At 39.0% G+C, this 22,404-nt stretch overlaps 1 protein-coding gene across 2 annotated transcripts in view; it reads right to left on the bottom strand.

Moving 5' to 3' along the window:
- Positions 1-22,404, bottom strand: part of LOC119722809 — a 45,530-nt gene that overhangs the window by 19,187 nt on the left and 3,939 nt on the right. The window contains exon 2 of one of the 2 annotated variants that reach the window (XM_038193162.1): positions 7,362-7,661. In XM_038193162.1, coding sequence (XP_038049090.1) covers positions 7,362-7,651 — 290 coding nt within the window. In that variant the 5' untranslated portion in view covers positions 7,652-7,661. Of the gene's footprint in view, positions 1-7,361; positions 7,910-22,404 lie in introns of those variants that run through there. The other variant, XM_038193161.1, reaches the window with a different exon arrangement.

The following is a 22,404-nucleotide window of genomic DNA, read 5'->3' on the forward strand; positions in this document are numbered from 1 at the left end:
GAGTGACAAGCTTGTGATTTCCAAACCGAGTTATTTAAAACAAAATCCAGCGGACGTCCGATAAGGCAGGCTTTCATCAATCGAAGACGCTGTCTCTACGGATCAGACCTTTTGGCACAACTACTTCACGGATGTATATGATTGCTGCTACAATGCACTCCCAAGCTGGTCTCATCACGTTCCAATACATCTTTATCAATATCTGACAATACGAAGGAGAGCATAAGCATTGTTGCCTGCTGCAAAACTATACCCAATAAAATTCGTCAGTAATCCAATTTTACAGGCATAATTATGGTCTGATGGTACATACTAATAAAATGAATTATCTCTAATAAAAGTCCACTGTCATATAGTTATGAAAGGACGCCAGATGTGAACTTAATTAAGGTGCAGATTATTCCCGAATTACTTTTTATCCCGCGGATTTGGCACACTTTGTAGAAGATATTCACTCTGCTCTGCACTTTATCAAAAATGATGTAACCAGAAGAGTTTTCTTTTTCATTACACACTGTTTTCCCGATTTGATTAAAAATGTAGATTGCCGTCTCGTTTTCGTTCATATTTCAAATTAATTTCGAGTTTATCGAAAGCAACGATAATATTTAAGCCACGTATTTGGGAAGATAGTGTTTAACGAATTTTTTTATTTATATATCCAAGTTCAGGCAAAAAACATGGTTATCTGACTTAAAATGAAACAAAAACGGAAAAATGCTTATTTAAATTATACACACGCTGAGCGAAGATGAATATAGCTTATTAAAATGTATTAATACTTGCTGGTTTGTCGGTCGGAAAATTCATATTTAGTTAATTAACATATATAAAAGAGTTATGGGCTTAGCAAAAATTTACAAGTAAATTAAACATTAAAGGAGAGGGCAGAGCAACATGACTTTCATTTTGCATAGGTTTTCAAATTCCAAGTATTTATTACAAACGAAACGAACCCTTATTTTGTTGGGATTTGGTTTTATGTATGTTGTTAGTATCGTTAGGTTTTGCTCATCGTAAAGCTTTTCTTATCTTTCACAAAACGAATTAATATAGTTTCTTTTTGACGTGGAACCTACCCACCCGAAGAGTCTCAGACGTAAACGCGTTCGATCCTTGCGCCCACGTCTTGTTATGAGAGACAACATGTTTCTCCTGCATGGCAATCCAATAGTTCATGATGAAACCAACCTTAAAAGATACACGCCCTTTAAAATTGGGCACGATTAATAACATCGCGAAACCTAGGAGCAATCCTTATTGTGCTCTCTTTATTTACGTTTGTGGAAACCCTTTCATGGGGATGTGGGTACTTAGTGCACTGACCCGCCGACAATATCCAAGTCTACATATGCAGTTATCACCTTTGATTAAAACCAAACTACTGGGTTGTTTGTTTTCATTTGCAAGGACATCACTCATTCGCAGACAGAAAGCGTCAAATATATATCGAGTGGTTGCTCTGAATCTAAACATTTAAACTGGTTCGGGCATTATCAATTGGGAGACACATCAGGTTATCTATGTTACCAAAGTGCATCGGGCGTTTAGTGACGACAAATTCCCTTTTAAGTTCTTATACCAACAGAGTGTACAGTATGTTTAACAATTCTTCTTTGGACGAAGAGGAATTTGCAGAACAGTTTCCTTCAACCAGCGTGATTGAAGTTAACTATAAAGAAATATGACGATCTTTGGAAACCACCTGTTTAAATTAAGTAGTTTTTAATAGATTTCAAGTTATCATATTGAAAAAGAATGTTGTCCAACGAATTTCCCAGTATCTTCCCGCGCAGGTATGAAAAAATGGTTCGGAAGTGACCGTGCATTTGGCTGCTCTGGTAGATAAAATTGTTTGAGGCGAATAATGTCAAAATTAATGTGAAAAATGAATGCTTAACTTAATTACCCAAATCCTACTAAAATCACACTTCATTAAATTTTGTATGCTAGTACATCAAAATCTTGATTGCAGCATGTAGTTTACTAGATCTCTAGTAAAACTTCATGCCCATTCAGATAAAACTTGCACAGCAAGGCTCCGGACATATCTTTGTTACTAGATTGTGTATTCATTAATGTTATAATTGGCCTTAAGTGAATCAAAAGCGGACTTCGTCAAAGCACGGCAAATCACGTCACTTCTCTCAAATCCGATCACCCCGATTTTTTCCCAAGCTAATTTCCAAAAAATCGATCGGATGAAGCTCAACGGATAGGTTAAGGTCAAATCTGTTGGAGCGAGGGGCCAAAGCAAATAATTAATGCGGGCATCTACTGTTTACTGGTGTATGTAAGTGATCTGGTCTTGGTGGATTCTCATCGCCATTACTGTCTTGGTAAAGAGAGCAGGTTGTTGGATTGTGGACGGTTGTGAGATATGGCTTGGACAAGCTGGTGCATTTTTGTTTGTTCGGTGAAGGAATCTGTGAATAATCTGGAGCCTGAGTCCTCAGAAAAAAAATTCAAGTGGTTAGAGGTTTGCCACCGATTGTCATCAGATACACAACATTCAAATGCGTAATTATGGCGACACAATCTGATATTTCTATTCGAAAGGGTGAGGTATTTGAGAGAATGAGATTTGTTACATCACGAAGCCACAGATACCATCAAGAGTCAGAGTCTCACCAAGATAGGCATCTCATGTCCATGCGCGCTACTGATGTGACTATGTGGGAGGGAGCTGTGAATTCGTACGGGCCACGGGTCAATTTCACGGCGCCGGTTTAATATTGAAATAATACTGCTAGGAACATTGATGTGGTAAGCGAAAAAAATCATCTGAGAACCAGGAGCAAGCAAGTTACATTGCATGACATTTCGGCTAGTAACTCTTTTCTCTCAGTAATGATTACCTGTTTTCGGAAGCTTCTCAGAAGAATGATAAGTCTCATTTTGAAGTCATATTTTCCTTGAATTTAAATCCCACATTGGGTAGAAATTCATGACAAGGGGCTTCACAGCGATGACAATACACCTGCCCTGTCACATTTATCGCTCAGTGTGACAGAGTATTCCTTACCGTTGAGTTTAACGCACAACGAGATCGGACATGTAGCGAAAACAGTAACATGCTTTAGCCGAAATAAACAAAAATGTTCCATTTCTTAGCCACTGTCTTAAAACTGAACTCGAGTATTTTGTTCCTTCTTTAAGGCGTTGAACCAATAATCCTTGACAACCAGCGTTAAGACTGTCTAATGCAATGTAACCCACAATCCCTTACACGGACGACCATGGGTAAAGGTCAAATGCACGTGTGGGTGGAAAACCCGAGAGAAGATTTTTCTGAAAAAAAATACACACGGCAAAGTAGGGACTCGAGTTAACAATCAAATTGACACTGTATATATTACGTTAGATTCGAACTGGGGTCAAGTTGGAAGGTGGTACCAAGTACTGCCACCGTGGTACACCAGATTATTCGTCTTCTGAACGTTATCGTCACATGAAAGAGTCACTGGCACGGGCACGTGACTCTTCCACGTTGGTACTGTGAATATGTTACTAACCCATTTCGTAACACACACTCTATAAAGTCCCAGGCCATTTGAACGTTCAACCGGGTTCTATGGGGCCTGACACTTTCGCATGTCAAGATGACACTTTTGTGGGTCAAGATGACACTTTTTCTGATAAAAATTACCCAGAAAAAAAGCGTAAGAGAAGTGTCATGTTGACCCGGAAAAGTGTCGTTTTTGACCAGGAAAAGTGTAGGCCCAACAGGACCCGGATTCCGGGTCAAATCTGACACGGACTTTTTTTTTTTTTTATTATTTCTTTTTTAGAGTGTAGCTCTTTCAATGGACCGAGGCTTGCTAGTGCAGTCAATCTCCCAACAAAAACAATGAAAATGGCCCTAAAAGAGGCACGATTCCGCACAAATGCATTTAACGTCTTATAAACATTAGCTCTCCATTCAGTGTTTAAACTCCTTTTATGTTACATTTTCCGAGAAAGCCTAGCATCATTCCCGCTCACTCTAAACCGTATACCTTGACCGAGTTATCCGCCTCGCAAGTGGAATGATCTCGAGCGAGAATGTCGTTTAGTATTGATCGGAGGTGCATTAGAGACAGACTCAAGTTGACGTTGTGTGATCAAATTATACTCGGGCTTTTCAGAACTGTTTCATCATCTGCATCATATATTGGACTCCTCTTATCTCCCCGTGGTTAATGCACGATGGGAAGAAATAGCAGGATCGTGTGAAACGCGCCAAACGTGTGAAGACGAAAGGCTGAAAACACTTATGTCTTTTCCCCCTCAAATGTACATCGATTTGTACAAGTTTATGAGTAAGTGCTTGTCAGTTTAAAAGGTATCAAAGTGTTCGAAATGGTAAGTTTCCTTTATTCAGTATCAGGATAAAATGGACAGTATTTGAAAAGTTTTTTTCTTATTATTCACACTGACATTTTATTCGCAAAGAACGACATAATGTAAAAACTGAGAACATTAAGCCCACAATTCGGATCAAATTCTTTTAATGTTTCTCAAATGTGGAAAAATACGGGGAATGTATGCCCCAGATATACATATTTAGGCAATTATTAACAGTAAAGACGATCCTTATCTTTAAAGAAGGTTTTTTTTTTTTAACAAAGCCTATTTTGCGAATGCTCCTGTTTGTAGACAATTATTTTTCATCGTGCGTGAAACCACGGCAGCTCTGTCGATAAATATTGGTATATTTGAGTTGGTTGGTTTTGTGATTTATATGCACAACTCGGGTTGCCGGCTCAAATTCGGGTGCCGGCTCACACGATTTCCTGCCCCAAGGAGAGATGCAAATTTGGAATATCATCTTTGACAACAGAATCAGATGCGCTCGACTAGATGAATATAAATGAACTATACCCAATTCATTTTAAACAAGCAGCATGTCTCAAGATTTAAATTTGTGATTTCTTATCTACTGAAATACAAGTACGATGATTGAAAATGCGTGTTGGCTTTGGGGTATATATTTCCTAACACCACGAAAATGCATTATCTATTCAGCGCTGTTCAATGAACCTCAAATGAATCGATTATCAAATTATAAACCCTATAGTGGCTTTATTATCGAGACCCCGCCAGAATAATGCAATTCAAGCAACAGAGGAGGCTTTGTTTGTGCACGCACAGCGTCTATTGTCTTATGAATGCGAGGTCAGGGCACATCTTTTATCAATTAAGGTTGATCTTTATCTTCTTCGAAGAAGCACATAATTCAGCTTCTCCGGATGCACTTAGATTTCAATTGTCTTCAGTGCTGTTTTGTCTAAACGAGAGGAGACTTCAGATTTCCGGCGGGTTGAATCTGATTTGCAGTAAGATTGACTTGGATTTGTCGAGGCTCCCGTGATTCTGAAACCAAGGACGCGTTGCGTTCTTCTGGAAGGCGGGCAATTACTCCATGTGAAAGAAAAACAGCGCTTCTCCGATCAGGAGGAATCGTATAGCTGCGATGTAGTTTCAAAGCAACGTAATAATGTTCTTTCGTGCAAGTAAATCTGTAGTTAAAAAATCCCTTTCTTCCTTTTCTTTGCTTGCTTTCTTCATGTGACTTTTTTGTATGATTTTGACGTGCATTTGGTGTATCATCAGCGTCCATTTTATAAATTAAAAGTCTTCGTGATACTGATTACCACCAACTGTATATCGATTGTCCGGACCGTTTTCATGTAAGGCCTATTATTAATAAAACGTTGACAAACTAAAAAGTTTTGTTGATTTTGATAAATTGCTCTTTTTTGCAGATCAAAGTTGAGGTGAAAACGAAAACAACTTGTCAAATGCTATCTGCATATCCTTTTACAATGAGATTAATCAAAGAATGTTGCGAATAAGCTGTACGCCTTTCTGTTCAAGAAACTCTCTTTAATTCTGCAGCTTCGCTTTTTAATCATTTTTGTCTCAGAACAGTTTCACCGAGATAACTACTTTTATAGATCGGACACGTGCTTCGAGCTGAACTTCAGATCTGGACCTGATAACAGTTACCAAAACGTCGATACCATTGTCTGTTTCAACAGCGCTTAGTCTGGCAACCTAAACGTGTCTTGCCTGAGGTTATAGGATGCGTGTGTGATGAATGTAGGGCACAATTGATCGAAACTATTTTGGGGGGGGGGGGGTCTGTGGTCAAACCTAAACTTAGCTAAACTACAAAATACCTCTGTTTTGCAACCGTTTGAGTACCTACTTTTGTAGGTTGTTGGGCCCAATAGTGTTTGTTGTAATGGAACGCCAGATACGTCTACAAAAACACATTTTGCTTCTTATATTTAAGGTAGAACTGATATGGAAACTTGAAGTAAACATGTTTTTTTTTTGGAGGAACTCTGCCTACGCTTTTGTCAAAGAGCGAACAATGAAAGGGGATGACATTGTCGAAAAAAGTTCATTATTGTGAAAGCTTGTGCTCCATACACTATACTCACTTCGTATCCGAAAGGATATTGCGGTATTTGACTTGCTTTTGTAGTGTTGGGTGTTGCGTGGCACTTCGAACTTTTAATCGTGAAGACTGCGTTACGATATTACCCACTAAGGCGCAGTTGCAAAGAATCGTTACGTCAATGTCACGGACAAAAAAACCAACCTTTTCTGTGAAATACGACGAGCGAGTGAATTGAATTACACAATGGTCAATTACCTTCTGTGGCCACAAGTTCTGACCTTTTCCCGAGTGTGGTCAACAACAAGCTACTTAATAATCGCGCGAGATTCGTGGGGCAGCTTTGAAAAAATTATAGGCGCGTGATTTAAGCAAATTGGACTCCAGATTCGATTGGCGACGATGTCTATGTTAAGATGAGACAGAAATTACATACTGTCCAGAGGGCACAAATGGTTGCTATGATACTTTCACTGGTGTAGGAGATTTTTCTTTTCTTTTTTTACAAACCTCTTACACGCTCACAGAATGGGCAGATGAGAGGAAAGTACTTCATATACCGTAGTACTAAATTCTTACGGAGCTTAGGAAGTCAGACAGATTGGGTTAATTTGTGAAATAGATTTTCGTCGGACCATGATCGAAGGCATCTCTCCTGGCTCAAATCCATGTTTTCTCATTAAACGTTATTATAATTCAACATACTCGTAAAAATGTGGTAGTAACCCTTTGAACGCTTTGTTCTTTCAAATGTCTAAGTCGTCACACAATTTAGAACTTAAAAACTTTTGAGATGATATATTTATCGATTTGATTGGCAATACAAATTACTCTCGAAGATTTTTCAGAGATTGCGTGAAAGACAAGTACAAAATAATTTCACTATCCATCATACCAAACCACAATTAAACAACAAATTTTTAGTTTTCACTAAACTTTAGACAATTATAGGAATGAGATTTACAGAACATACCTGCCATCATCTAGCCGCCTGTCCGCTCGGGAATGAGGCAGTTGCGGTCTTCGTTGTTGGTACTGCTGCTGCTGTGGCGACATTACTGTCTGGTAAGGGTCTCCCGATTTCCGTTTTCCCATGGTAAGTGTGTTTAACTCCCCGCACAACACTGCCTTGTAGGGGCAATTGCAGCCTTTGGGGATCTCATGACATGTGCCTTTGCAGCAGGCGTTCCCTGCCGTCGATGTGCAGGCCAGGTACCCGATGACAACTACTGTCTGTAAGACGAAAAGTGTGGCCGTCCGCATCCTGCAGCCCCTGTGTAAAAAGAAAGTTCCCCACAGTGCCGGTTATTCATACCACTTTTTACAGAACTCTGCTAATAGTCGCGGCCGTCTAGCCGACTAGTCATGTAACTATACCTGTTTTAGAAAGCACGCCACCACACTACACCTATTGGCACATTAGTCAGCGAATCCGGGACAATCCAATGCGTGCGTAGGGGTTTTTGGTATAGGACCCTGTGCCTGAGTAATTGTTTCTACCCTCTAGAAAGAGTAGGTGTTTACAACAGTAAATTATAAATCGATGTATAGGTATTCTATATAACCACGGCGTGCGCACTCCCACGTGCTACCTTCACCCAGCGCGGGAAAATCGCACACGTCACGTGCTGGTAATCACTGACGTGAGCGTGGTTAAACTGCATCAGTGAATGGTTGCGGCGTAGTTTAATGAAAAAGCCATACTAATGCGCAATGGTGACTTGTGCACAAGCTGTTTCGCCAATATTTTGAAGGCTTTTATACTTTAAACTAAGTATAATGAGTAGCCTACAGTTAGAGCCAACTCTACACAGTAAAAACCACAGCAACTTCGCAAAACCAATATAAAATTATTTAGCGTTGAGTGATAACCACTAAGGATATAAAACATTTTCGATAACCTGACCTTAGATTTTTTTCGAAACCGATTTCATGTGATTTCATTTGATTAACTGGAATTGATAAAGCGGCCATGACGCAAACTGGCCTTACTTAACGTCAATATATAACAACCATGACGTAGTTGATGGTATTTAACAATTGATTTTTCTCTCAAAATGTAATATCCCTTCTTGAAGATGCAGAATCAGAAATAAACATATCGTTATTAAGATTTTTACATATACATGTAAACAGGATGCAGCGGGGCATTCACTCTCGGAATATGTTATCTGTAGTTGATCCTCATATAATTATCTTCTTTGACAGAGGCGGCCGTATCAAAACATCTTAGATCGAATTTAATTCATTAAAATAAGGATGTGCCATTCATCTAGTATAATTTTCGCATATTTTGTTTATATAAAAAAAAATCTTGCGTTTTGTTGGATATCTGTATATGTTGGTTTAGGAGAAGTATGTCTTGTTACGTTTCAGTACAGAGTTTTATTGTCTTCTATACTATTAGCACACATTTAAAAAATCGGTGAACTTGGCAGGAGATCTCACATTGAAATTTGGAGGTGTCGGTTTTTTGTCGTTGAAAGTTTTGTTTGTAACACTTGGACTAACAAATATGTACCTTAGATCCAAATAGGATATTGAGAAACTAATCTAGGAAAGACACTGAATTCAGCTTAAGTCTAAGAGTGCATAATATCAATGTCAAATTTGAAAAATGTGGGACACATTTGTTTCTGTTTTTGTTGTTAAAAATGGGAAAAGGTAAATGAAAAGAAATGGAAGTATTTATTTTGGAGCAAAATTCAACTATCAGCCCAGCGAGTTTATGATAGCAAAAAGAGTTATAAATGCCACGCAGTTGTTTTTGTGTTAAAATAACAGCAGGCTGATGCCCCGGGCGGAAGTTTCAAAATCTTCGCTGAGTGAATTAAGGCTCCTTCCAAGTAGAACAGACTCATTCAGTTATGTCAACATATTTCCATCTCCACAGTTGAGACCCTCATACCGGCACACGCGCAGGTAGAAGCGACCACAGTAAATACAAGCTTTCCTGTGCAGACTATCTCTCATCAGATCCAATATCGATTCCATTTTTTAATATTAGCTTAGCATTTTGCTACGTTGAAAGCGAGCCCCCAAAAGAGAACGAAAAGCTGTTTGATATTGAGTGCGACCTGATATAGAAGTGGCTGCGGACATGTTTGCTGGAGCAGTTCTAGACGCGAAACCCCAAACTTCCCTTGTTTGAGGAGAATGGGACACGGCAAATCCGAACGAAATTCGACCCATTTTGGTCAACTGCGCCCATGCGGATCGGGTGTCTGAGGAAATGAAGCTGCACGGAGCGCAGGATTATTGAAAAATTCGAAGCATTTTGGAAAATACCAAGCACAAAGACATCCTTCTTAGAATTGAGGGAAATTCTCAACAGCGATCACAGTAAGGTTTTAGAAAGAGGGTTGCCCCAAAATGGTCCTTCTGAAATAGTCCGGTTTATATCTTTATTATAATTAAAAATATGATATGTACGACCAAAGGCAAACATTTATTGAGAAAAAAAGCAGAATCTACCAGTGGAATTTGAAATTAATCATGAAATAATAAACAAGCCAACGGTGGCAACCAATCGAGACATTATGAAACAAACGTCATCTGAATGAATATGTCATTCACCTATAGAACTATATAACAAGCCGATTTTATTCAGCTTGTGAATTCATGTACCTGCAGCTTTGAAACCATTTATGCAGACAGAAAGCGTCTTTGGTAGAGCACATCATCCTCATCCATTTTAAAACATTAAAATGGTAGATAATGTCTATAAGATGGCGAGTTTGCCACAGCCAGTGGTTTGAACATTTGGTCTTACGCTACAGAGACAATCAGCCCTTCCTGGATGTTATGCACAAGTCAATACAAGAGCCTCCAGGGTGGAAAGTCATACTGAAATTAGTCCAGAAAAGGGCGAGTCAGCTTTCGTCTTCGTGTCTTACCAAGCACCATGACGTGTAATTATTGCGGCTACACGAATGGCCCGGGTATTATGCGACCGTGTAGGCGAGCCGCAGATTGGATTAGGGGAATATTTTACACTCGCATTAAGTCCGCAATACTGGGCTCATGATTCCGTACGTTTTATTCGACTTTGTCTGAGCCACTGGTGCCTTTGGGAATGAACGCCATGGCATACAGCATTCAGTTGTTCATTTAATGCTGCTGTTGAACGACCGACGGTTTCGTGGTTTGGGAAACTGTACCACGTCAAACATTCACCAAAAAGTTACTTCAAGTAGGCCTAAATTTGCGCAAAATGGGTCAAATGAATTAACCAAATAATTACGGATATTTATTATCTAATTCATTATCAACGAACGTGGAAAAGTTCTTTGCAGCTCTTTCCTTTCCAATAATAACAAAATAAAACACTGTTCTCTGAGCTTCCTGCTTTAAAATTATTTTCTTTGTGCAAATATGTAACAATGTTAGTTATAGTACCTTAAACATAGTTCTGCTCGATATTCTAACAGCTGGTGTACATTTGGAGCTAATTTGTGACGTCACGGTAAGTATTGCGCTGCGAATTCGCAAAAGCTGCAGCTGAACACATCTACTTCGCCGAATTTCGTCGCGAATGTTTTGTGACGTCAAATTCACTAGCACCTGCATTATGTGCATTGAACTGACCGTAACAGTGTAAAGTATTGGTTTGTGAACGGAAAGCCTGCCAAATGCCCTGACAACATGAGTCACATAGCCCCTTGAGGCAAGAGTGCAAATTACCGCCTCACACTCGAAAAGGTGGTTTAGGTTTTAGAAAGCACAACAGCAAAATCAAGGGATCGAAGGAGAAAGGTGCACGTGGTACGGTGTGATTGCGTTAGGTTGTACATAAGATAGCGCCACTTGCCGAAGGGCATATGGCGTGTCCAATCAATACGTGTATGGCTGTCACGGGACGGTGTCAGAAACCGCTTCATTCGAACGAACATTCAATCGATCTCGGAAGTGAATACACGCCGATCTTTCCGACTTCCATATTGAACTCTCCATCGTATTAAGTCGGTGACTGCAAATCCTAACGCGTTGGTAATTTAAGCTGTGGTATTACTAATGTGACGAATGACTTGGGTGATATCTAATTACCTCTAGATGTAAGATCGAGACACGAGGACTTCCTAACTTTATATTAAAGACAAATTTAAAGGAACTGTTCGGTTTGCTAAGCACTCCTTTTCCCTCTGATAACACAATTACTAAGTTTATGTATTACTGTAAAATATCTTTTGAACATTGCAAATCTCAAAACCACGCCTTTTCTTTCGGTAAGACAGGTGTCCATGTTATTATCTCCAAACGATGATAAGAATCGCTAGCACAAAATAATAGGAACATGGACAAATGGAAGCATGATCAATTAAAGTATGCTTTCAACTACCATATCTTATTCAAACCAGCCCCTTTCGGTAATTTTATGGAGATTTTGTTTTCTATTTACCCCAATGAATTTCCGATGCGTGTCTTTTCAACCGTCCAAACCTCCTGTCGGATCGAGGCCTCGGGTTTTTAGTCCCAATTGTCCGGAAAGAATCCAATAAATGGCCAATTAACCTAGAAATCCCGGTATCAAAAGGTATTTAACCGTGGGCGGTCAGGTTAAATAACCGTCGTTTAACCCACAGGGACTATGTATAGCCGCTATACAGTGTCCCTATTTCACGCCCTGCAGGTTGTGAAAAATTGCCGAATGCACGGTCGTGTTACAGTGTCTATAAATGGTACATCACAAAGTCTTCATCAGAGATAGTGACATATCCAGCTTTTGTGATTGACTAAAAGCAGCTGATGCAATATTTCTCTATAAAAAAATTAGCCCATACAAGTAAAAGAGAGTATGTGATTTCTATGCTCGGAGAAATATTAAATACTCCTGGATGAAGTAATGATTTATTAGTAGAAATTGCTTCTGATAATACAGAGGGTGCTTCTGGCGTCGCAAAATGATAAATCAGCCCACAATGAAACGAATGAAACGAAACTTTGGTAACGGGATTCAGATTATGTTCTGTGAGATTTTACCGAGCAGCATTATTTATAGATAAATAAGGACCTTTTAAGTGGTAAACAAAATACACACACACACACAAAATCGTAAACAGTATTGATTGTTGTGGTCGATAAATAATGGTATCTTAATCACAGACATCTCCCGCGTACTCTCGAGAGTCTAAAATCTTCGGCGCAAAATCCCGATTTTAATGAAAATACCAATTCCTAAAGGAATATCAGTTACAAAATTTTAACACCCTGAACTTCCATAAATTGATGGGTAAGTCTTAAGAGTATAATTTGCTGACGATCTGTTTCCCCCAGGTAATAACGTAATTCATTGCACAGTCCCTTTAACTGTAGACACATGTCAAGTGGGTGGCTCCGTGAAGACGTGTTTGAGTACGAGGTTGGGTTCTAGGCCACTGGTGAGAGGAATGTCTGATCAGGTTTCGTTCTGGCATCTTGACTGACAAGGATTTATTCATATTACTCTAAATTCGACGGCAAAATCATCGTTTCGTTGAAGTATTTTTCTTACGTGGAATTGTTTTGTTTCTTAAAATGCTTTATTCTGGCACCTCCATTCAAAATCCGAATTGCCGTTGATTTCCAATTTTCGTAATGTGCACCCGTCAATTCCAGTTTAAGAGTGCACGGGACGCTGATCCAATACGCCTCCCAATCCTCTCGCTGGAATCAATAAGACCCTTAAGAGGGTGCATATTATACGGGCCGCCTTTTAGAATCTAGGTTATATAGAGCTGACAAAAGATTGTGAGATCCCTAAACCAATAACTCTTGCACAGGGACAAATTCCATTTTGGTCAGGGCTTTTCTTGTTTTGGGATGAAGTCTCACACCTCTTCTCTATGCACGACTCATCCCGTTTTGTGTACGTACGTTGTCGGCCTTTACTTCACACAAGACTTCACACAAGTACAAAGACTATTCTTTCCTTTGTAAGAACTGCGTTGTATAATTATTTCCAAAACATTTTTTGTTTTTGCTTCAATTCTTTCTTGACAACATATTTCAACATATTAAACAGATAGATGACAGACGTTCTTGCACACCGTTCTTAAAGTGAGGAAAGAACATCGACACATCATGCACTTGGTGCGGTGTCTTTAATATATGACGTAGAAAGGACAAATGGCGGAAAATTATCAACAAACGAAGCATTTTTTAACTTGCGAAAATAAAGCTTTGCACTTAAAGACGTCCGTTGTTTTTTTAAATACTAAAAGGTCATTTAGGTATAAGTTACCGACGCTTTTGTTGACTGCCTCAATACCGGCGTGTTTGCTCATCCAAATATTGACACATAAGAAGATTGGCAAGAAGATACGATGTTTCCCGAGCGTGTCTCATTTGAAACCAAGCAGTAAAGCAAGATACATCAAATACAGCATCTTGGAAAGACGCACTTTCCTCACCGCCAACCTCTGTGAAATGCTATGCGATTTTACAATGCTACACATTATCGATAAAGTCGAAGTCATGGTCGACAATTGTATTAATTAAGAGATACAACCCTCCCCACAAGCCACACGTAATCACTCCAGGCCTGTGTTTCGCCAAAGCCTTAGGATTTTTGTGAAGAAAAAGTTAATTCTTACGACAAACAGGACGGGATGAGAAAGGAGGTCGCTGTAATGTGGGGTCATCCAGGTGTGTTAGATGTTACTGAGTTCAACACAATACAATCTGCGCCTGATAAGGTTATGTTGAATTTACAACGTTTCAAATTTCAATCAGATACTTAGAGTGGTCTGACAAAAAGTATTGACAGAAAAACATTGGAAATGAACGCGGCGTGACAGCCGATACAGGAAATTGAGAAGTGGCTTGATGGCCGGAAGTGGGAGGACGCCACCTCGAGTCAGTTTGGGAAAACACGCAGACATTCGAGCAGCGTGTTTATTCTTTCTATCACTTATTACTCTGTCGGCGCGCTGCGAACGATCGCCAAAATTCACATTTCCAAATGAACAAACAATTTATCCCGCCGACTTTGTCCGGGGAAATCAATATCCGTTTCTCGTCCGTGTGCAAGAACTCCGTGTGAACTATCAGCCGTCGGCGCTTTCTTGCTAATCCTAAAGATGTAATACCCGCAAAAAGGAAATTACTTTTATATTTCTACGCTCCATGGGCACTGTTTGTCGCCTCTGGGCTGCGCACTGACAGTGCGGGGGAAGTATGAAAATTATTTTGATAGATACTATAACATATCCCTTCGCGGATTTTCATTGGCATCTGATATTTTCAAGGGCATGTTTAAATAACACTGCATGGTAACGGATACAGTAGGGAATCTAAAGAACTCGGTGATTTTAAATGTTTGATTTAATCATGATTTTAAAGGGTACCCTGCTTCATTTCACAAAGTCTTGACGAACGTGGAAGCTGTGTGAACAGTTGTCATACTGCAAATACCTTAAACGAAATATGTTTCAGCGTGTCTGCAGGATTTTTACGTTAGGGCAGAAACGCTTCGAGAGCGGTTTATTTTCAATTAAAAAAGAATGATGTTTAAAGGACTACAAAAATCCACACAATGATATTTTGAAAACGTGATCGTATAGCAGTAACTCTTTTTTTGAAAAAAATTACCCACCTTTTTGTTTTTTAAGACAATTTTGGATCTTGTTTATCTCATGTTATCAACAAACTGGCAAAGACATTATCATTCTTGTTCAACCGCGAACTATTAACATGACAGACAAAGAATATTACCAACAACCACTTGAAGAAGTAGCCTGGTTTCCTAACCCCCGAATTCTTTTCAAATATTATTTTCGACAAATTGTGCACCTCTAATCGCATACTTTGAAGATTGTTTAAGGTGACAAGCCCATTTTATTGCTTGAACCTAAGTTATATGTTCAAATGGAAACAATGTTCCCATGGTTATAGATGAGGAGCGCATATTGGTTTAGCAAATTCAAATAAGCCTTGTGATGCTCGGTTATTCAAAATCAAAAGGAAATCAAATTAACAATTTAGTGTTCAAATCCCTGCGGTAGCGTTCACTTACGTACGGACACTGAAGTTCTTAGCCACTAGCTACACATCAGATAAGAGTGCGCTTACATCTATAAGAAAACGAACTATGGATAGTTGACTGTTTGCCATGACAAGAGCATTGACATAAGCAGGGGGATCACTAAGGCGAGATTTTGAACTGAAATCTTTCAAAAGAGCAACTTGAAACCAATTTTATTCTGGAAAATAAGATTCTTCCTTACGTGTAAAAACTGACAATAAAACATGCACGACAATGATGATTGTCATCTGCAAAAAAATTTGTTTATAATTGCCGTTAAATTACTGAGGTATCTTGTAGGCCTTTCTATAAAAAAAAGACTGGAAATAACTAGGTTTAGCCGAGACTGACGTATAAACACACACGTCCTTCATTGATGGTTCCCTGGGTACTCCAACTGTCCTGGTCTCCCTTTTTGGATTTTTCTTGCGGAGTATTGTTGGGTGAATACCTCACCAGGACCTACCTACTTAAAAGGACGTTCTTACAGTTCGTTTCTTAAGAAAAAAACTTTTCGTTTTAAAACTTGTGAAAAAAAAACCCATTCCTAGCTTGTTCGGGCGGGCACTCGAAGCTACGACCACCGAGACTGCATTGGTTGGCTTCCCGAATCTAGTCCTGATCTACAAAGGTGTTATCAAGTATTTACCCAAATGCCAGGCCACAATGACGTAATAAATAAATCTATACCAAGCAGTGAGTTATCGCATTTTGTATCTGGGTCGTTCCACTGGGTTGGGAAGCAGTGCATGTTACATCCATATATTTGGTTATATTATTAAAAGTATCAATGCATTCTAAACAATTGCTCAGCAAAATATTTGTCTTAGGGTGTTTCAATACTTGAGAGAGTTTGAAATCATTTGAAAGTACTTTGACAAAAATATAAGCAAAAATGTATTAATTCGGACGTTACATCCAAATATTTTTTTTTGCCATTTTTTACACGTATGTAAAATATTACCCAAACTGACATTGCATATTTACAACTGGACACCTAAGCACCAAGAAAAGCTTTTGTTTGGGTATAGTCAGGGTTCAAATATAGCAGAAACATTACCTCAAGTGTGGATGTAACGGTGTAAAAATCACTCAATGGAAGTGTGACATTTGGGTTTTATACCGTGTAAATGTTACGTCCACACAACCAAGCTATCATTTCTGCTCCATTTGATACCTGACTACCAAAACAAAAGCTTTTCTTATTGTGTTGCATGCATAGTAAGCAGTACGCAAAGTGAATTGGGTAATGTTTCGCAGAAATTTTAAAAAAAGGTACAAATGTCATGTTTGGACGTAACACTCACATGGTGTCAATGTTACGTTCAAAATGACAGTTTTTGCTCATATTTTTGGCAAAATACAATGAAATGATTTCAAACTTTCTGCAGTAGTGAAACACCCAACAACAAACATTATGTAGAGCAACTGCTAGCAAGGCATTCATGCTTTTCTTAATATGGTCATATGTCACACATTGTTCCCCAACCCGGTGGAATGACCCATCTATAAGATGAATCGTTAAGTCGGCGATTTTAATATCTTCGGGTATACTGACCCCGTCCATATGGTATTGGACAAACAATTCTGTATTAAAACTGTTAACATTTTCTCAAATCCACTTAATTATCTCTTTTCGTCCGTCATCAACGATATCCTTTCCACCTTTTCACTCTTTTCTGCAGGGCTTAGCTTCCTTCAAATCCTCATAATTTGTAACATACCAGAAAGTCAAGTTACTAGTTTCTGCAATTATTATTCAAGTGAGGTCACTTTTGAGAGTGCTGTTTGAGTAGCAGATTACTGTGGAGGAAGTGAGAGGTCTCGACGTGCTGTTCACAGATACTTTCTTTTACATTCCAGGTAGTCTGTTCTCCACAGACAACCATTGTGTCGGTGAAAATTAAGAAGCCAAAAGTAAATTGCTGGTAATCTTGGATGTAAGAAAAGATCTGAAATCAAGCATAAGATTCTCTTTTGAGAAAGCCCCATCCTGAGGGAAATAAATCCATTTGTCTTGAATGTGCCTCGCCACTTTAATGTTACCGAAGCGAGGGGTATAGTCTTACAGCAATAAACCAATATTTCTTAAAATGAAAACCGATGCCCGTGAGCACTTATTGAAAGTCAAAATTGATCCTGTCGGATAATGTTGCACAGCCCAGTAGACTTGATATGTTGCAAGAGAACCTTAAGACTGAAGTTACAGTGATGCAAACCATACGACAACCCGGGAACGTTGGGACTATCCATGAGCATACCGGATGTCATGGCAAAAATCGTTACGCTCAATTTTCCAGATGAACCGTTTGAAGGCTGGAAGGCCTTTTGGTATTGACACACGCAGATTTTTTCCCCTTTCACGTCTTTGGAAATCGAAGATGGACAAAATTACAGATTTGGTGCCTCGCGCAATGAAAACAGTAGCACTGTGTGCAGAAAGCGCAGGTCGACTTGTCAGACAAAAAGGTTGTTCGACCCATGCTCCAGATAGCCTCACCAAATTTTGCAATTGTGACTGTTGAGCGATCGTTCGATATAATCTTTTCAAATCCAAATGGCTCGGGCTCTGAAATCATTGACATGCGATTGAAATCTTCTTGGCTAATATTTGTATCCATTGTATGGCTGTCTTTTTGGAAAATTATCGATTCGGATTTGCAGCAGCCTCAACTATTGGTCTTGAATGAGCTCCATCATTTTTTCCCTATGGTTGCCCAGCCACCCAGACACTCACCATATCTGAATAAATTCTATCCATCAAAGTTAAAGTAATTTTCAAATAGAAGTCCATTTTTATATAAATATATATTTGATGAAGATCAGGAAATAACTGTCATTATCCCCCCCACAAAAAAACCCTGAAGCAGACTAAAAATTCTTCTTTAATGCACCTTTTCCTATTAATATACTGAAATTCTCCCCTCAGAGAATATTTTCAAATGTCGATCTTAATTTAGTACCGTGTCAATTTTATTCTCCAAAATATATCATGTAAATTTTCTTTATGAAGGGTAATTTGTCCATGTGACTTAGAAATGTATACGTTAACGTATCATAATTAACGTATAAGAAATGAAATGTCGACAATACCATGGACTCGTTTTATCCCGTTAATGCCCTTTTGTCTCGTAGTCGTCGTTCATTTCCAACCCTTAAAACCTAAATCCACACTTTAAAATGACACTTAATGCGGTAACGTACACGGAGTGCCCCAATGCGGCGTTTGCCTTGCACTTTGATAACCTTAAAATAATACAGTTTGGTGACGTCTATATCCATTTCTAAAAGCATATGTAAGTCCGTTTTGGGGTTTGACTGAAAGAACCACGCAGACAAGATACAGTATCCCTCCTAAAATACAACCTTGTAAATTTACACGGGGAAAAAAAAATCGGTTCGTTAGGCCTATAGGTCTTTTTTTAGTCTCTTTTGTTTCACACAATGTCGGAATTTCGCCAACAGATATAGAGGTACTATTTTTTTTAAATTTAAGGCATAATTTCATTTGTTGTTTTATTCCACCGTACGTTACGTCTTTCAAGTGAGAACTACACAGTTGTCTAAGCACGATGAAATGCATTGATTTCAACGATCAAAGTCAAGGCCATTTTTGTTTCAATGGCGATCAATAGGACAGTGTACATGCAGATGTGACATTCACTTCCTACACTTCATAACGCCTTCGGTCCGATGTGGGCACAATGACAATGCATTGCCCGGGCGTGTGTGGTGTGCTTCATTGTCCGTACTCGCATGACATGCCTCCTCCACACACTGATACGTAAACATCTCAAAACAATTTGTTTTTTTACGTGGGCTGGCAAAGTTTTGTGTCCGAAAATATCAATGTTTTATAAATAAAAGCTTCAGGGATATGCTGTGTTGAAGTCAATAGTCATTGTTCTCGTTTATTCTTGGAGTTTGCTACGTCTCTCTGAAAAAAAAATAAGTGTGGGACGTTCGTAAAAACAAAACACCTCAATAGGCTCACTTAGTTCCCCTCTATGGCTTCCCATGATGCGTGGTCTTGGGTATTTGTCGAGCCATTTCACAAGCTGACTATCAAATTTACCAAGTAATCCATAATGTATACCAATATTATATATGTGGGATCTGATCTCCTTCTTTTGTAATACATAATGTAGTTAGGTACACAGTGAGATAAAACAATACTTTGAATGATATGGCATCACAGGGCGGTGTGAAAATATTACTAGCCACGGAACCTCTAACAATCAATGATGAATTGTAGAAGTCGCCCAATAATAAAGTGGAGGTAGGATTATCAACATGAACCACCTGTGTTTACACAAATTTACACCGCTGCCATTAAGCAATGTGCCCCTCCTGCTAATTGACGGATTGATAATGTGAAGTATGACTTAATAAGGTATACATTCTGAGAATAAGAATGTAAGAAATGTCAATGCATCCAAAGTGTATTGTATTTACAAGTACACCATACCTTGTCCCGGTTGTAATGTAATGATAAGTAGAACCCCTTTGCTCTGTAACTTAATATACCAAATTACAGAGTAGGGAAATTCTTAACGTGCTCTTGATCATGAAATTAACTCGATTGAGACTGTCAACGCGTTCGGGCAGGGGATCCTGAAGGAAGGTCCCGTGCATTGGAAACAACCAAAACCATTGAATTATGCCGTACACAAGAACAACACTTGGAGGACGTTGCTTGAGCTCCTCATTAGATTGAGTCCAATAACAGCTCACCCTCGGGATAAACTATAGCAGAATGCAGTCCCAACACTGGCGACTTTCATTCCGATTGAAGTAATGAAGACAGGTTCTCAGGCCATTCACTTCGCGACATTTTTAATATGAACTTTTCCCTCGCAGAGAGTGAGGTAAGAAAACAAGCAGCTTTAATTGTATCCTCCTGTATGACAATATTAGTAGGACCGTGCAAGTTGTCTCATAAGACATGGGACTTCCGCTTTGCCCAAGTACACGAAGCTGAGACGAGGCTATAGCTATGCAATACATGAATCTGTCTTTGGCAATATCACGAAGCCCAGACAAAACCGGCGTGGCTACTGCAAAATATCTCTGTAAGTTTTGTTATTCGGGTAGTCAGCAGTTGAGCAAATCTGTCAGCGCTCTCCCAATCACATTAAAAAAGGTTCATAGACAATTTAATGGTCGCCGGGCAGTTGAGGGCAAAGTCTTCATTTTTAGAGACGATGTCCCATCTTTGAACTTGGCTCCTGAAAGTCGACCTCTGTACGTGTCAGTATAGGTTAACATACAGTGTCACGGGTGAAGGGATATTATACTGTCGACAAAGTTGTTTCCCTGTAAAATTTCAGTAATGATGATCAAAGCAAGCAACTAATGATGGAATCAGAGAAGAAAATCTCAAGTTTAAAGGGTTCATTTTGCTCACAGTAAGCAGCAACATATGAGCAAGTAAGCATCAACTTTGTGTTCCAGAACATGAGACAAAGGGAGATAGAACAGGATTGTTATTCGTTTGCTTAGAGAAAAAAGTATTGTGTTTTGTTGGAAATGTTTCAAAATAACAAGAAAGTCATAAGTCCGTTTATAATAATATATTAGAGAACTTCGTTTATCATAAAGGAAACTGTGGTGGGAGCAACCTCCTCTAAGAGTGCACAAAGTACCACCAAAGGATTGAGCAAAAACTATCTTAGATTCGCCAAAGGTATGCACTTAGGCCATCTCGTTTCTCCTTAAATCACATTTTAAAGGTAAGCAAGCGGCAAGAAGTGAATTCGAGAGTGAAGGAGCGCGGAGGAAAAAAACTATTCGCGTAGAATTTTCTTCTGCACCTTGGGGATAGTTAGGGGTAAAGAGTATGGTACCAAGACGTTCACCTCGGTAACTGAGACCGATATGGACTTAGAATGAGTCCTCAGACACTTGACCTAAATTCTTGACCAGTGTGAGAAGAGCTCATCAAAAACGTCCACCGGAAGACTTGAGACTGGACACCGTCGTCGTTGGTAATCTATCCGTGATAACATTCGCCAATGCAGTCTGTAACCAGACTCTCGCTCTAATTAGCAACCACCAGGCTCTACGCGTACATCAAATCTGCACGTTAATAAATTTACATGTCCCTTGATGGCGTGCAAACCACAAGTCTCTAATTTTGTATTAAAGGTAGCAGTTTTTTTTTTAGTTATAATTCTTTTTTTTCCCCATCCATGTCGAAGGGTGTATGTAAACAAATGGAAATTACTGTCGTTCTGTTATAGTAATAGATCTGTCCATGTCAAATATACAAACAGCAAATTCACAGGAAAAGGACCTAGAAGCGACCCATGATTAGACTAGCAGAATCAGTGTTCGTCAACATGTTTATACAGAAAGAAATTTTACGATCCAATTCGGCTGATTAAATTTTTCAACAAATAACAATGTCCACGTGTATCCTATATAGTCGTTCCCAGAATAAAAACACCGAGCAAATACTAATTTCGATGAAATCGTTGTAAAAACAATTACAGAGCTGCAGCTACGTAATTGTTTTGATAATGATTTCATTGATGGACACTTTTGCCTTTTAATGAAGCAATAATACTGAATCTACACATCTAACTAATTTCATTAGGATGATATCAATAGTGATTGTCCTCATCACTCTGTGGATCACAATGCAGACGGTGTCATTATGTCAACGTGTAAATGCCAATGGTTTTAAAGGAAATCTGGAATAAAGAAATCCAAAGTGACTTTGCGTCTGATCACCCGAAAGCGATCCATAAATTGTGGAAACCGCAGGCTCTAGGGAATCAAATTGAATTTCATGTAGACCCACTCCTAACAAGATTTCAGGAAAATTACCCCAATTGATCTATGGCATGTTAAAAGGGTCTCATCAAAACAATACCGGAGAATTCATTTATTTTGGTAACCAAATCGCAGTTTGTATGACTATCTGCAATAGCAGCCAGCGATCTCTACAAATCTCAGGCTAATAATTGACCAAAAGCAGAAGGGATTGAAATATAAAACAAAATTTAATGTG

This window comes from Patiria miniata, unplaced genomic scaffold (genome assembly GCF_015706575.1).
Source record: "Patiria miniata isolate m_02_andy unplaced genomic scaffold, ASM1570657v1 HiC_scaffold_16, whole genome shotgun sequence".
Lineage (NCBI taxonomy): Eukaryota > Metazoa > Echinodermata > Asteroidea > Valvatida > Asterinidae > Patiria > Patiria miniata.